Source organism: Ammodytes marinus (assembly GCF_949987685.1).
Source record: "Ammodytes marinus genome assembly, chromosome: 13".
Taxonomy (NCBI): Eukaryota; Metazoa; Chordata; class Actinopteri; order Uranoscopiformes; family Ammodytidae; genus Ammodytes; species Ammodytes marinus.
In genome coordinates, this window is record NC_137217.1 from 8,441,011 (window position 1) to 8,456,826 (window position 15,816).

Genomic DNA, 15,816 nt, shown 5'->3' on the forward strand with positions numbered 1-15,816 from the left:
TCTCTCCAGAGGCATGCAGTACGCCAGATGACTATAAACAGACCGTCTTATCAATTACCTTTAGGATGATAAAGAAAGAAGACGAGGACCATCTGTGGGAGGATTTTTAGCATTATGTTTACATGTGTTTTTTTAATCTAGGGTGGGGTTTTTCGGGGCACCACAGGTGTGCGCGGACCCCCCTTTTCACGGGACCGTTTCACGTGTGACAGGGCCAGGAAGATGACCCTCTGACATGCTGACACGGTCACATGGTTGCAGAGCTATGCACAGACAAATCACCTTTTTAAAAGACACTTTAAGAGACGCTCCGAAAGACAACCAGATGGGGCCTGGAAAATCTTGTGCCGTCTTTTTTATTCCCCCATCTGCATCCATTCAGCTTGATTCGCTCTCGCTTTTGTGATGCGTGAAATGTTGTGCAAGGATTTTCTTTGCTTTTATTTAAACCGAAGTGGCGGGACAGATGTTTGAGCTCAAGAATATGTGAAAAGTGCGAATTATCTTTTAAGAGTCTGTTTATATGATCGCACCGCGCGAGTACTCAATTCTCCACATCAAAGTCGACGCATCCAACATCCCTTTCTACTTCACTCTGAGAGCTCTATCTCTTCAATGCGAAAAAAAAACACATCCGAAAGACATCCCGAGCTATTGCCCCTCTATTGTTTGCTGTAAATGTTTCGATACATACTGTATGCAAGAATGTTTATGTTAAAGTACATTGTAGCGCACATTAGGGATGTTCTTAATGGGCTACAGTTAAAAGCCCTTTGCTAGTCAAGAGTTCAGGCAGGTGCAGACTCTTACAGTAGATAAAGGAGCCTGGCACTGGAGATGAGTTCACGACAATCACTGTGAGGCTTTTAGACGCCTTCTCCGAGCTCAATCTTCATTTCCCCTGACACTGATTTTGCAATAAGGATCCGGAGAAAAGGGGAATGTCCATCTATTCATTTTAATGATCTCTTATTATTGACTGCTGGCAGGGAGGGGGCGGGCAAAAGGTAATGATTCTTAGTCTTTGCTGGCCAATCACTCCTCTTAAAGGAATAAGACTCTAAATAAGGCCACTAATGGATGCCCAGTGTGACCTTAAGTTGACCCATGTGCGAAACCCATGAGAACTGACTTCCCGACATATTGCTGCTTTAGTTATTTTTTTCTTTCTTTCCTTTTTTACTGAGTTGGTTATGATATTTTCCAAGTGGAAGGTGTAATTGTTAACAAAAGTGTCAAAGGGCAAATTCAATGTGGTCTAAGTATACTACCAAATACCAGTTGTTGTTGTTTACCGTAGCTCACATGCTCTGATGTATATAAATGATCTTATTTTGTGTGCATAGTAAAAGGATAGAAAATTATTTAGCCTTTACTTCAGTATGCAAGTGTGTGTGTATGTGTATGTGTATGTGTGTGTATGTGTGCACCCATCTCAGCCAGTCTTAGCTGTCATCAGACTGTCAAGGTAATGAACGCTACTTTACTGCAGCCTCCAACAGCTCTTTAAGGCCTACTTCACACCGCTGGAGAAATACACTCCGGTATCAGTTGTTTTGCCCGGATGGTCCGCTTGGATGATGGGTGGGCGGGGAAGTTATTAGGCGCATTCATCTCCAAAGCTCCCCAAGCCGTACTATCCTGAAACTGACCACAAGACAACCCATATCATCCTCAAAGATTACCTGTCTCCTGCACTGTATATGAATGTTTTATCATAAAAGCTTTTTCTTTTTTGCTAAGTGCCTCCTTGAGTGTTCGCTCTCAACTTTTGATTACTTTATGTCTTGTTGTGAAGAAGAGAAAAAAAGGCTCCAGCCCATTTGAATATAATGGACTTAACGGGAAAGGTATAGACTCTTTTGCTTCATTGAAAGGATATACTGTATATCGCAGTGGTGTAATCCAACACAGCGGCGGCCTGGTGTGAAAAAAGTTTTCACAAAGTGGTCATTTCAGTGCCGGGGAGTGAGCAGAGTTTGTATCTTGACGTTGTTTTAAAGTGGGCCAAGCAGGTGGAGCGAGTCAAGGGATAAAACAGACATGACACAATCATATAAATATAACCGTATGGCAGGCCTTTGTATAGGATCCATATGTTTCCGTCTGCGAGGAAATATAGGATGTCATGCGTTACTGTGTAAAAAGACTCATTTACAACCCTTAAACGCGGCCCAATTCAACATCTCTATATGTTTGATGTGGCGGATCAGATCTCATTTGGCTCTTTTTATGTATGATATCTGAGTTTCTCTTTTATATAGTCGTGAGTCATTTAGAAGAAAAAATATTTTTTCTCTCGTTTGGTCTAGACTTTGAGGTTTCCAGCCCCCTTAGTCCCCCTCCCCCCTCCCTAGGCTTTACCAGACGTCGCGTTGTGAGAGGGGAATGGTCGATTGCATAACGGAAGGCGAGACTTGATCGTTCCTGGCCTTCTCACAAAATTCAATCATTCTCTGCATACTCCAACCCCACGACGGCCCATTAAAGAGCAGCACGGGCTAGGATTTCCCCTCATGTGTTTTAAATTGAAATTACGGTCACAAAAGGCTGCCATATGCATGAATCGAGGAAGACAAGGAGCTTTGGGGAAAGGGAGATATCAAAATAGTTGGACAGAAGGAGAGACAGGGGAATGCAGGCAGAAAGATAAGGAAGATACCAGTCCGTCTCCTTTCTATCATGATGTGTATGTATATTATACTTGTGTCATACTGCCACCCACATTCAAATTAGGCAGACTGCTCCCCTGACCTAATCGCAGTGCATTTGGATCATTTCATAAGGCTTAAAGGGACCCCATCAATTGTTTTTCCCGACAAAACATATTAAAAACTGACCTAAATCTCAAATGCTCCCCCATACTGAGATATAAAGCTAATGCTCTCAAACTGGTCTGCAGCTTTTAAACTCAGCACACCATAAGTCATAGAAACAGTGGAAAGAGATAAGGAGAATAGGTGAAGTATGAGACACCAGGAGATGATGACCCCAGATGTTCTCTGAGGAACCAACTGGGATCTGAATCAGACTCTGACTGGCCATGAGTTCCTCATTCCTATGTGTCCCCATGGACTGGAGGAAGAATAAATATGCATGCACACGTGCACAGACAGACACGCACACACACACACACACACACACACACACACACACACACACACACACACACACACACACACACACACACACACACAAACACACAAACACACACCTACATGGCTAAGTTACTATGTGATTTAGTGTAAGGAGGATGTGGTACAGACGTACAAACACCCCAGAGACATGCATCACTCGAATAACAAAACTGAGTCCTCTGTTATTTTGTACAAACACAATATGAAGAGAGGTTTCTGTGTATGCTCAGTTTTTCAACCCAGTTAACAAAGTTCTGTATAGTTTGATGATACGCTAAGATCCATTTTCAGAATGACACATTGAGACCAACATATGTTCGTATTGATCTATTTAGAAGATGGGACTTGAACAACAAATGTGAAGTTATGTTGTTTAAGTTAGTCCTTCAGAACACATTTGCAGCACTACTTGAAGCCTGACTGAAGCTAAGAAGTGACAGCCTCAGTTCTTCGTAAGGATATTTTAATCATGCAGTGACATCTAGTGTTGGTATTTAAGATGTGCAGGCTGCCAAAACAAAGTGTTCAGAGGCACATCATGCAAAAAGAGAAAGTGCATTGTCCAAAATAAATGAATTGCTTGTTAATTTTTTCTGTAGTATAAACCAGTTAAAATACTTTGCTAATGAGTGGTAAATTAGCATAGCAATAACACAATGTTGTTTTATGATAAATGGCTATTTAAAAAAAAATAAAGCCCTCCATTTTTTTTACAATGGCAAACCAGAGGAACACCTTTCAGATGAATGTCTCATCATTTATATTTTAAGCCCAATTGCACACTTTCGTATTCACCCATGGACTGAAGGACCCAATGTAAACACATGGCCCAAGTTATTCTTTAGAATGAAACAGATATTGTGTAGGTAAATGGAGTCTGTTCAGCATATTTATTCATTTAAGTATGGACAGAAAATTGACTAGAACAATTACAGTAAAATATTTCCCTGGCTTTGTTAATCAACTAACACAATCAATCAACTCGGACATGCAGTTTGGGGTGAAGTCCAATGTGCTCATTTTGTAATCATAAATCAACCTCATTATGCCTATGCTTTGTTTCTCGACATCATTGTAAATGGTAAATGAGGGTCACCCCTCAATGAAATATCGAGTATAAATAAAGGTTAAATACATAAATAAATAAATAAAAATGCCATGCCTTCATAGCCTCCAGATGTCACTATTTTGTCATGTGACATATGTGTGACGTATTATTGGGACTCACATTTAATCTATGTTTCAAACAAATAGGACGTTAATAGGAGGATATTTGTCTGAACATCTAAAGCTGCTCTTTGGGTAGGTTAGGCTGTGACTTTATTTCTCTGTCCTTGTTTTATTTTATTATTCCATCTTATCCGGCAAATAATTGTCTGTAAAAATTTAAAAAATACCAGTTGTATGCATATGGGTGGGTGGAAGTAAGATCAAGGGAAAGTATTTGGTGATTTGCTGTATAATGCACTCATTTAGACAGAAATATAACAATAAACAAGAGCTTTATTTGGTATTATTTATCAGTGTATCCACTCAAGTAACACATACAAAGCAAACGAACACTTAAACAGCAATGTAGACATAACAAAGCTCACATATTTTAGTGTCTCAAATTAAGGCACATTTTAAAGCCAAAAGTACTTATATAAAAGCAATATCTATCAAGTATACTCTCACATTGTGTTAACAGTTCAAGTAAACTGGCTTTGACCTCTGAATTGAGATCAAAGTGTAATAATAACATTGATAATAAGGGGGCCATTTCAGCCTTGTGTAATGCTCACTCCATAATTCAATAAATATATAAAAACATACATCTAACATCAGACTCAGATAACAGTAAATCTCTCAAACAACACCAGGAGCGATACTGTTACATATTGTATATGAACAGTTCTGACCTCTCAGCTGTTGAAGTAGGAATATGTAAAGCTCACGACTTCAATGACTTCAGTGCTACTAAAAATAAGCGCAAATTATTTTTCAGCTCTGTATGACTTAAACATATGTATTGACTACATTGGACACTTGGTGTTGCAGGCATCACCCGATTTGAAAAGTCCATAGACACTGACCAATGGGAACATGGATAAAGCACCAACCATTGAGCCCAACTGCACTACTGCTCCACACCACACAAGGGCACTGTGGCCCTCATCCCTCAAAATCACCCCAATGATGACCTTCACATAGGACAAGGACAAGACAAACAGGACCCAGGCCAGCACCTGCAACACAGAGGAAGTAAATATGATTCATAAACATGATTCTCAGTTTTACAGACAACAGTAACATCTTTCAAGTGTCCTGGTCTGATCTCAACATGTTAGCTAGCTCAGTGGCTTTCAATGGTTTGCAATAATCTGTATAGCTCCTGTTCATACAATTCAAACAATAGTTCACCATTTAGTCACTCTCTGGTGAAAGTGCTAAGGTATGAAGTCATTGGGAAATACTTACTGAGCTGCAAATCAAAAGTTTTGTCCTTAACATATCTTACTGCATTTGTTTGAACTATGCTTTTAACCGTTTGATACTTATTTTTTCTCATTGTTACTCATTTTAAAATGTTCAAGAAGTCTCATGTAATAATTTTAAATTCTAAACTTTTTTTTTCCGGCATTTCAAAACTATATAAGTAATTACTATTAACCCATCTACGTAATGTGTTAGAAAGTTGCACACACCCTTAGTGTTAGCGGGTCAAATTTGATCCGTGATTTAACATAGCCCAACATACTCCAAAAACAATGATTCTATATTCTAAATATGTAAGTGTCCATAATTATGGCACAAACTTGATTTGAGAGTATTGTCCTAAACAAGTCAGAGACAATTGAGTTGACGCGACTGAATCTTAAAACATGCTAATCACTCTACACTCCCAAATCATAAGAGATCTGAACTTTCGTGGGACTGTGAGAGGCGGGTGGTAACTTCATTATTTTATACGATGTGGCATACTGTATACACCATAAAGAAGACAGAACATGTAGTCCAAAATTTGAGGTCTAGAGATACCATCTTTATGTCCCAATTCATTAAAAGAAAAGAGTCTTACCATGACGACGGTTCCAGAGGGACTGTGGACTAGCAGCGGGCACGGACTAAAAGCAGCCATGGTCATGATGTAGGCTCCAAATCCACTACCAATCATGGTCAAAAAACCCATAAAGATGAGAGACCTGGAAACAAAAATGAATTGATATCAGTATGTCCACTTTGCTTCATTAAACATGATAGTTTAAACAATTACCAGTGACTTGTAAGAGTTGCAATTATCATTGAACCTACCCTACTGGAGTAGATATAAACAATATTGCAGTCTTTATACAAAATTATGATTTGTTTGAATATTTGAAGATTGTTTGGATTCAGCAAGTGTTCTAACCTTATTGGCACAAACATGGCAATGAAGCAGGCCACTGGATTAGCAACAGCCGCCATGGTGGCAGCTAGATGGTAGGCCTTGTTCCCATAGGGCAGACAGGAGTAGGACTGGACCGAGGGCAGAACTGCATTGGTAAGAGCGTTGACCCAGGCCAGAACAAGAAAGATGAACAACACTTCCAAATTGCTATAGGTCCCTCTCCCAAAAGAGCCCCTTTGGCAGGCAGCTTCCATGGGGCTGATCATAGGCTTCTGCTCTGGTGTCTGGGCGTGCAGAGACAGACCTGGTTCTCTCTTCCCAGGGGCCAGATCCCCACTGAAATACAGGTCATTCTTTCTTTCCCTGGCCACAGCGGGGTGATGGTTGAGTAGGATGAAGGCTACCAAACACACAACCATCATGGCACTGAGGAACACAAAGAAAACCTGGGCCGAGAATTTAGCTGGCTGGTAGATAGCTTTTAGCTCTCCACCGCCAATCATGGAGGCATTATCAGCTACTATGTTGGGTTCATCAGTCAATGTGGCATTCTGACAATGGACTACCCCAACACCTTGAATCAGTGCCACCAGTGCAGGCACCAGTCCGCTAAGGCCTTCTCCTACGAAATACGTGGTGAGGTACTGTGGCCGAAGCCGCATCATGAAAGGCAGAAAGGTTACAGAGGAGGTACAGTCCACCACAGACAGCAGAAAGCTTAGCACCAGCAGGGGCACACTGTGCAAAGAGCCCGCTATTGTCACTGTGTGTCTCCAGAAGAAAGCCAGCAGGAATGTAGCAATGATCCCCAACCCTACAATGCAGTAGATGACCGGCCTTTCATCTAGCGCCCCTGGACGGAAGCGGTGCATCAGAGTGATGACAAGGGGCCCTATGTTGGCCATCTGGATGAGGACTGTGAGGTAAGATGGCAGAACCCAGCCCTCTGGGATCTCCGGGACGACCAGGGGGAGCTCCACCCACATCCCGTTGATTGCCACCCAGGAGCCCATGCCGAACAGGCACACCAGCACATGAGTCAGCAGTGACATGATGGAGTGATGATGATGGAATGAGGTAAATCAGGAAATTCACACAATCTGAAAAACAAACAAAACACAAGTGGTATTACTGAAATGTTAAACTATGACAATATATACCACAATCTAAAAGTTTTACCATTAATGTAAAAAAATGGGAGCCCAACTCTTTGATTTATATGTTACAACATGTATCATTTAGTAATATATCATTTAATAGCCTAATACGTATTAGTATTGTTGAACTTAAGTTGTGTAAATTATGTCCCTGAGATTGTATACCACATAGAGAGGAAAACGTATGGCATACACACTTCATCATATCCTTTAAAGCTCCCATATTATGCAAAATGCACTTTTTCGATGTTTTTGAACATAAACATGGGTCCACGGTGTGCCTAGAGACTACCAAAGTATTAAAAAAAATAAAACTCTCTCCTTTTCTCACTCTCCCCCTTTCTGAAACCCTCCACCCCTTCCCCCAATCTACTCCAGTCAGAAATCTCCCCGTTTCTGACGTCAAAAACGAGAAAGCCACCTCCCCCCACATTCGTAACCAGACACTTCCACCGTGCAGTAGTCTATGATAACCCCACCCCCTATTTCTTATTGGTCCACGGCCCCGAGATCCTCTGGAAAAATATTCCTTCACCTCCATCTTGTTTTCCCCACTAAGAGACATGATGCCTGTAGTACAGCAAAGCATGCTGAATGTTGCATAAACCAACACAGAATTCTTTTGCTCATAATCTAATTTATCTTAACCACAGCAGTCTATTAATGCCTCGTTTTTAATAACACAACAGATAGGACTTGTGCTTTTTGTCAAACGGTGAAACTAAAATAAATGTTTTTAATGGTATTTTTGCCTGACTGGTGTATAGCTATTAGCTTTGGGACAAGCATCCAGCTTTTGCTCATAATAACCCATTTAGATTCCCCACAGCAGTCTGGCAATGCCTCATTTTTAGCAAGGCAAAGCATTGGAAGGTAATAGTGTAGAAGTCAAACTATGAAGCTAATTTGTTCACTGATTTTAGTGTTATTTTTAACCGTTAGCCCCTGAGTAGCTTCGCAGTAGCCTCCATCTTTTGCTGCATTTTTATTGTGAACATGCCGTTTCCATTAGCTTGTGGCTGTCAGTGCATCTGTATGAACATAGTCTTTCATGTAGACAAGGATCAGTCATGTCAAACTGTTCAAAGTACGGCTGAGCTCCTGCGTTACTAGCAATAGACATGGTTCTTCTCATAGGTAAACCTAACCATGGTAACAGGCACGGCAAGCTATGGACCTATGGACAGAGGCCAATGGCTTCGCTTCCGGACAGGGGCGGGGGGAGCTCATAGATTGTATATAAAACGAGGGGAGCTGCAGCTCGGTTTCAAAAATAGGCCATTGTGAGATCAGCTGAAAATCAGGGTATAGAGGCATACTACAATAAATGATCTGAACGTTTTTTTCAGCAAACAACTAAATAAAAACGTATTAGGGACCTCTAAGACCATATAATATTGACAGAAAAGTGTATAACATGAGACCTTTAAGTATGGTCCCATTTGAAGAAATGACCCAGCATCTTCAACCCAGAAATGTAACTAGAGACTGTGGATACTAGAACCTACAGCTAAGTTAGCTGTTCTCTTAGGCTTTAGGCCTAGGAACAACTGAACTTTTAGCTAAATGCTGATGAATGCTAACATGCCTAGCATGACTATGCCAAAATGCTAATGTTTATTTGTTTAGGAATGTTCACAATGTTCGCCATGTTAATGTTTAGCATGTTATCATGTTAACATTTGCTTATCAGCACAAAACGTAAAGGTCAACCGAGGCCGATGAGAATGTTTTATAACTTTGCAGGTATTTAGTCATAAATCAATGTATTTGACACATTTCAATTCTGACACAGAAATGGAACATATTAAGGGGTCACCCAAGTTGTACAATTTATCCAAAGGAACTTGAAATGACCCACAATCCATCCAATGGTTTTTGAGACATTTCATTCTGGACCAATACTTACATTCTACCATGGCTACAAAGAAGAAAATAGTGTCTTGGGGTTGATGTTTGCTAACTTCATTAGCATAGCTGAATGTTACATATTTGTTACTGAGTAGCTTACAAAAGTGTGTGCCCATATGGCCAGGAATGACCTTCCCTGTCTCCCTTTACCCTGCATCTATCCCTTTCCAGTGCCTCTCTCATGTGATGTCTGGCAAGGCATCCCTGACCTTTCACATACTAACACAGTGCTCCCATAAAAAGCACCATGTGGTAGTGGTATAAACAAACACATTACAGAGAAATTATTTGGATTCTATGTAATACATCTACATTACAACTGCCAGTGTTAAGGCTTCCTCGATATAAAAACATCCACAAATAGTAAGCATTCATATATACTCAATACTCATATATACCAACTTGTTAGCAAAAGTGTATTAAATTGTATTATGGCATTGTCAAAGGAGTACTTCAATATCCTAAAGATCCCAAAGGTTTAATGGAAATTGTTAGGTGCAGAAGTTTTTCTCAATTTAGAATAACCTGAGATAATAATAAAGATTGAAAATAGGTATATCATACTAAGCTTGTATCTGCCCTGTGTTTGATAAACATTCAGAAACAAGAACACATTGCTGACTGTGCTTACAGCGAGAGGTCAACACAATAAAACTTCCTGTTCCTGTTTCTAAATTTAAAATCTATAACTGTACTATTAACCAGGTTCCTTTGCATCCCTTCACATTATAAGGGATTGAAGCAAACAGATGACTGAAGCCTTATGGATCTATGATAACCAGGAAGTCATTTAACCCTGAAGTCCTTCGTACATTCATCCTCTGCAGTTCTACAAGGTGTCAGAATACACCACCTTACCTTGTTTAGACCATAGCCAAGAAGAGGCTGCTTTCCTTCTCCCTCCTTCCTTTCAAAACCCGTCACTCCATTGTGATTACAGTTTTTTTCAGTTACAACAGCCGCAATGTGTGTGAATGAAAATCCCTCCCCCCTTTCTCCTGAACACACACACACAGATCCAGATCCCACAGGCTTACATTTGGCTTCCGTGTCTCTGGTGCACTTGATGTGGGAGGGACTGCACAGGCGCACATGTCCTGCACCACCATGACACTTTGAGCACTCCCTCTATTGGAGGACAGTTTCACAACCAGACAGCCATGTGCTCTCTTTTTTCCTGTGAGCAGGGGATCTCAGTAATAGTAGGATAGAAGAGTGTGAAGGGGGAGGGTCTCATTGAGGTTAGCTCCTCCTTTTCCCTTTCCCTCCCCCAACCAGCATTCAACCTTGTGGCCTGCCCTCCTTAAAACACACAGGCACTTTTAGAGTGAGACGAGTGAACCTGCCTTCGGTTTCACACTCAGTGAAGTTACGTAGGCATAGATATTGGAAATACAACACTGACACTGTCCTCTGTGCCTGCCTCAGTTTATTTATTATGCCCTGCTGAGCATCTACTGGCTTCTCGCTGTGCCTGCAGTTCTTTGGCATGTTGGTTTGCAACTCCAGTTTCAACATCAACTTTGCTCTGAATGACTGAACTGGACTGCACTGAAATCCAGTCTTTCCAGTCCAACTTATACAGTGCAAGCATGACATTGCAATTTATTTTTCTGAATCAGCTATAGGGAAAACACTCACAACATATATGCCAGCACTCCTCATTTTCACTCACTAATTTATGACACACAGTTACTAAAGTACAGTGGCTGTAATGACACAGTAGTATTCTTAATTTATTGCTGAAAGGATTTTAACCTTCAGGTTTCCTAAAACCATCAGCAATGCTCAAAAGTACCCCATACACCCAATAGAACAGAGGGAACCCAAAAGGGGTGGAGACGGAGATTATTCCAAACGTTCTATAGGGCTTCTGTTTGCCTCCTCCAAACATGCACTCAATACACCTTCCCAGGAGTTCATAGAAATGGGTGTTGGGTAATGAAGTCTCGGCTATGTTACTGCCTTTGATCAACCTTTAGCCAATGAAGCCTGGATGAGGATCCGCAACCCACCACCTCAGAATATGACCATGTTGTTCCAGCTTTATTCGGAAATATGACCACACGCTAAACCTCCATCAATATCTCAAAACTAGTTGATGGTTGCCATAGGATTTGGTAAAGGCATTCATGGTCCCTAGAAGATGAATCCAGTGGTCTTTGGTGATCCCCAGACTTCTACAACTGTAAGGTTGACAACATTAGATTATGTGTGAAAAGTCACCACAATTTATAATACATTGTCACACAATCTGGTGCAGTATCATCCAGCACCATCAATATCTCATAACATTTTAAATACAGACTGATAGCGGTAATCTACAACGTTCTCAAACAAATGCAACCAGACTGCTCTCGGCCCAGCTCAGTCCGAACCTAAGATAAAACTCTTCACAGACAGTCAAAGCAGTACTACATTTCCCAAGGTTAACATAATGTACGAATAGGAGGATCCAGGGCGGCCAGGACAAGGTTGAGATTGTAGGAGGATCCATGTTATATAGCAAACAAGCTTAAACTATTCTCTTAAACATAATACACAGGCATATTCACACATATTATTTTTTTTAAACATAATGACTGTTGTTCATCGACATTGAGATTATATTTCCCAAATCTTTTATTGCAGTTTCACTCATTCAAATGGAAGTGTTATAAAACTGCTGTGGAATGTCAACGTTGTCCCTAAATCCCAGAATATTTTATTTAGGTGGCATAAAAGATACATATTGCTAAGGCAAGGCTAAACTGTGCAGACAAATGATAGACCTTACTTTGTAGATGTGACACATTTTCTGATTTAGATTCCACTATTTAACCTTACATAATTACTTTATATTTTACTATTTTAAATTACCTCTATTTATCATTATAAGACAAGATACCACCTACCTGTCTGTGGGAATGTTAGTCAGTTCTGGTGAAAGGTTCAACAAGTGCAGAAGAAAGTAGACTGAGGGTTTCTCTGTTCAGATGAATAACAGTAAAGTTCCTTCTGATGTTCGGTTCCTTTCCTTAGAGTATGCATGCACATTGAGTTGAGGGCTTTGTACTTTACTACTCTGGATGTCTGAATCTCTATCATGTGACTGTAGGGGGCTGAGCCAGGGGTCCAGTGTGGGAGACAAAGTCCTCAGCAGCAGCGGTAGGGGTGGGTGGAGGGAGGGAATGAGGAGAGAGGGATGAAATAAAGGATAGAGGATGGATGGAGGAGAGGGAGCTTGAACAAATAAGAAAGTAGTAAAAAGAAACAGAGTGAATCTGATGAGTCTACTAGATATACATGAAGGCTTTCCCACTTTGTAGAAGGCGAGTGCGTACGGTTTAGCCGACCAGAAGATGACTTTGGACAGCTTGCTGTGCTTTCTGAGTGGGTGCCTGGTCGGGGTCGCTCAGGCTTTTGTTCAGCCCGAATTCCTGCCCAAATGAATGACCCCTGTTGAGCACTAACTTCATGGCATTTCATGTGAGTGCCCCTTGCTTGCCACCCACCTACCTCTGCACTGACTGGTACTACATGTTCCCTTCCTGAATAATAGCATTTCTTTTTTAGGCGTGTGACAGTGAAGAAAATTACTTTTGATACAGTAAATAAAAAGCTTTCCTGGATGTGGGATTAAGGCGGCTGTTGCGGTACGAACAAATTAAAAATGCGGACTGTTTGTCTTTTCCAAAAGATTACAGCTCTTCTCATAGTTTTTTAAATGTTTGAGAGGTTTTTGGTCTGCAAACTAACAGACCTATAATTGCATTAAAACAGCCTTGGCTGGACAGTGTTGTGCTATATTTTCCCAAATTATTTATAACTTGTGATGTAATCAATACTTATAGAAACAATGGCTTTCAGAGGAAATAGTATTTCCTCTGAAAGCCTTTGTTTCTATTATTATGGACTATAATATCATAGTATATGGGTGGATGACATATACGCCCCAAAAAAAGGTTACAAATAAATATTCATATTTGACATGAGAATAATTGAGTTTAGTTTTACTGATTCTTAAATTTCTCAAAATGTATGTGGTCTTTTAGATTTTTAATTGAAATATTTATTTATTCACCAATTTGTTTGAGTCATATTGTAATATGGTGTGACATGAACATTTTTGTATTTAAATTATACTTTTCTTAGGTATACTGGTTTTATCACAATTATTCATCTTATCTTTATTGAGATTCAGCATTGCCTTGTACAAAAACATTACATTTTGCATAATCATCGCCCAATGTAAGACATGTGTCATCAATGTTTTGGTATATTTTAGATTAATTCCAATATATCCGGTAATAAATCTAAAAAACTACTTGTCAGTATAGCTTATAGTATTTCCCATGTGTTCCAGTGAGATTTTATAATTAATCACTGAATAAATAAATTATAAAGCCTTTTTATCTTCATAATTTCGCAACGTCACACCAAATTATAAAGTCCCATCTTTGGATGAGCCACACCACATTTCAATAGATTTTCTATTAATTATTTGATATTTTGACACCACTCAAGTAGGTAGGTAACCCCAACCTCAGTGATTTTTACCAGCATCCAATAAGGAAGTGACCACAACTGTAGTAACCCGGAAGTGCCACTGGGGGGTGGTACCAAGACCGAGCAGTTTTTCTTTGACTCACTTGTTAGACAGGCCGTTTTCAAAGTCTTATTAAACCTATTTACAGCCTGGTCTGAGTGAGTATCCAGTACTCAGAAGAGCAAAAGTAGTAATGTACAAGTAGTCACCTTTTTTCATGTGATTATGGACCAAAAAAGTTTAAAAAAATAAATAACATAGCCTACATTTAAATGAGTTGTAAGCTATAAAAAACAAGAATACAGTGTTAACTCAGGTGAATAATCATGTTATGTGTAAGAAAATACACTTCATATCATATAGTGTGACAAATGGATCATATAGTGTGACAGGTAAAGCCTGTCACACTATATGATTTAGCGTCACACCATATGATTTAGCGTCACACCATATGAGGTTTCATGCATTTTCAGACCATTGTTTGCTATGTCATTTTATGATAGCATGCTAACAGCATACCAACTGTAATCTGACAACTTAGATATAAATGTAGTAATGACAAAAAAGGTATTTATCTTTGTCAGTTATATGTAAAAAGTGTCACAATAAAATACACTGAGAATTGGTACGGAATTGGGATTGCAGAAAATATTTGATGTATGCAAAAAAATACAACAGCGAGCATGCCTTGGGACCCTTCCTTGGTCCTTCTGAGATGCTTTATGTACTTCCTGATCAAACAGGGAACTATCCACCACAAAGGTGTCCAGGCAATTACACATTTAAATATCAGAATTTGGTGTCACACCATATGACATTGATTTCTCTGACAAAATCTATTTATTCATAGCTAATTAAAGATTATGTACCTAGACTTTAAAAAGAACTAACTCCCAAATAAACATCTGTACGATCATTCTGTACTTTTTTGAGAAGATTTGCATTTTTTTTCTTAGTTTTGTATGTTTTATAAGTTTAAAATGTGTGAAATGTGGTTGGGACAGTCACACCATATGAGCTTCTTCAAGTTTGGTTGAAAACTGTGAACATGTGAGTGATTTATAACATTAATGTTCAGTGTGTCTAGGGAAAGCAACATCGTCTGAACCAAATAAGATTATTTTTTTGACACATATTTTTTTTTTTAAATATGTGTTTGACACTTGGACACAAAAAAGCCACGTCATTCCCACTAACTTGATCAATCAATGCCAAATAGTTTTGAGAATGTTCTGGCTTGTTGATTTGGCCCAAATTTAAATTTCTTGAGTTGTTTTGATGGAACCTCGGGACTGTTCAGGCCCCCCCTGTGACCTATTTGTGTAGAAGTACAATACTCTGCTTTCTTTCCCAAAACTGCTGGGCTCTGTGCTAAGAAAAAAACATGTGTCTGTTGTTGGCACTGCATGTGCAGTGGGAGTGAGAATGGGAGAGGACAGCAGGAGGGCAACCTGAACTAGGGATTCGCAGATGGAATTTCGGCTGATTCAATGTGACCTTCATCCTCATTCTGCAGGGTTTTTTTATTTTGCTGCTCATTTGTCAGAATTTGTACTATAATGCCTAACAGGTGTCAGATGTCACAGTCTTATTCATTTTTCAAACCCATCTTTTAGCAGTATCCTTAAAACAGAATGTAACACACTTGTGTGCAAAGGAGCCTCAATTAAATCTTATAGAAGACATGTAATGAGACCATTTAGAAAGATTAAC

At 39.7% G+C, this 15,816-nt stretch overlaps 1 protein-coding gene across 1 annotated transcript; it reads right to left on the bottom strand.

Annotated features, from left to right (window-relative positions):
• Positions 1 to 4,705: 4,705 nt before the first annotated feature.
• Positions 4,706 to 10,566, bottom strand: slc52a3-2b (solute carrier family 52 member 3-2b). The gene is made up of 4 exons (XM_080039281.1): positions 10,434 to 10,566; positions 6,529 to 7,607; positions 6,199 to 6,322; positions 4,706 to 5,365 (listed from the first exon to the last, which is right to left on the bottom strand). The coding sequence occupies exons 2-4, from the start codon at positions 7,557 to 7,559 to the stop codon at positions 5,153 to 5,155; spliced, it is 1,368 nt and encodes a 455-aa protein (XP_079895407.1). The 5' UTR covers positions 7,560 to 7,607; positions 10,434 to 10,566; the 3' UTR covers positions 4,706 to 5,152.
• Positions 10,567 to 15,816: the final 5,250 nt, after the last annotated feature.

Coding starts and splice junctions, on each gene's coding strand:
- slc52a3-2b (XM_080039281.1), bottom strand. CDS start 7,559: ATGTCACTGCTGACTCATGTGCTGGTGTGCCTGTTCGGCATGGGCTCC. Junction 6,323..6,528: donor GCCATGTTTGTGCCAATAAG/GTTAGAACACTT, acceptor TTTTGTTTCCAG/GTCTCTCATCTTTATGGGTT. Junction 5,366..6,198: donor CCTCTGGAACCGTCGTCATG/GTAAGACTCTTT, acceptor TCTGTGTTGCAG/GTGCTGGCCTGGGTCCTGTT.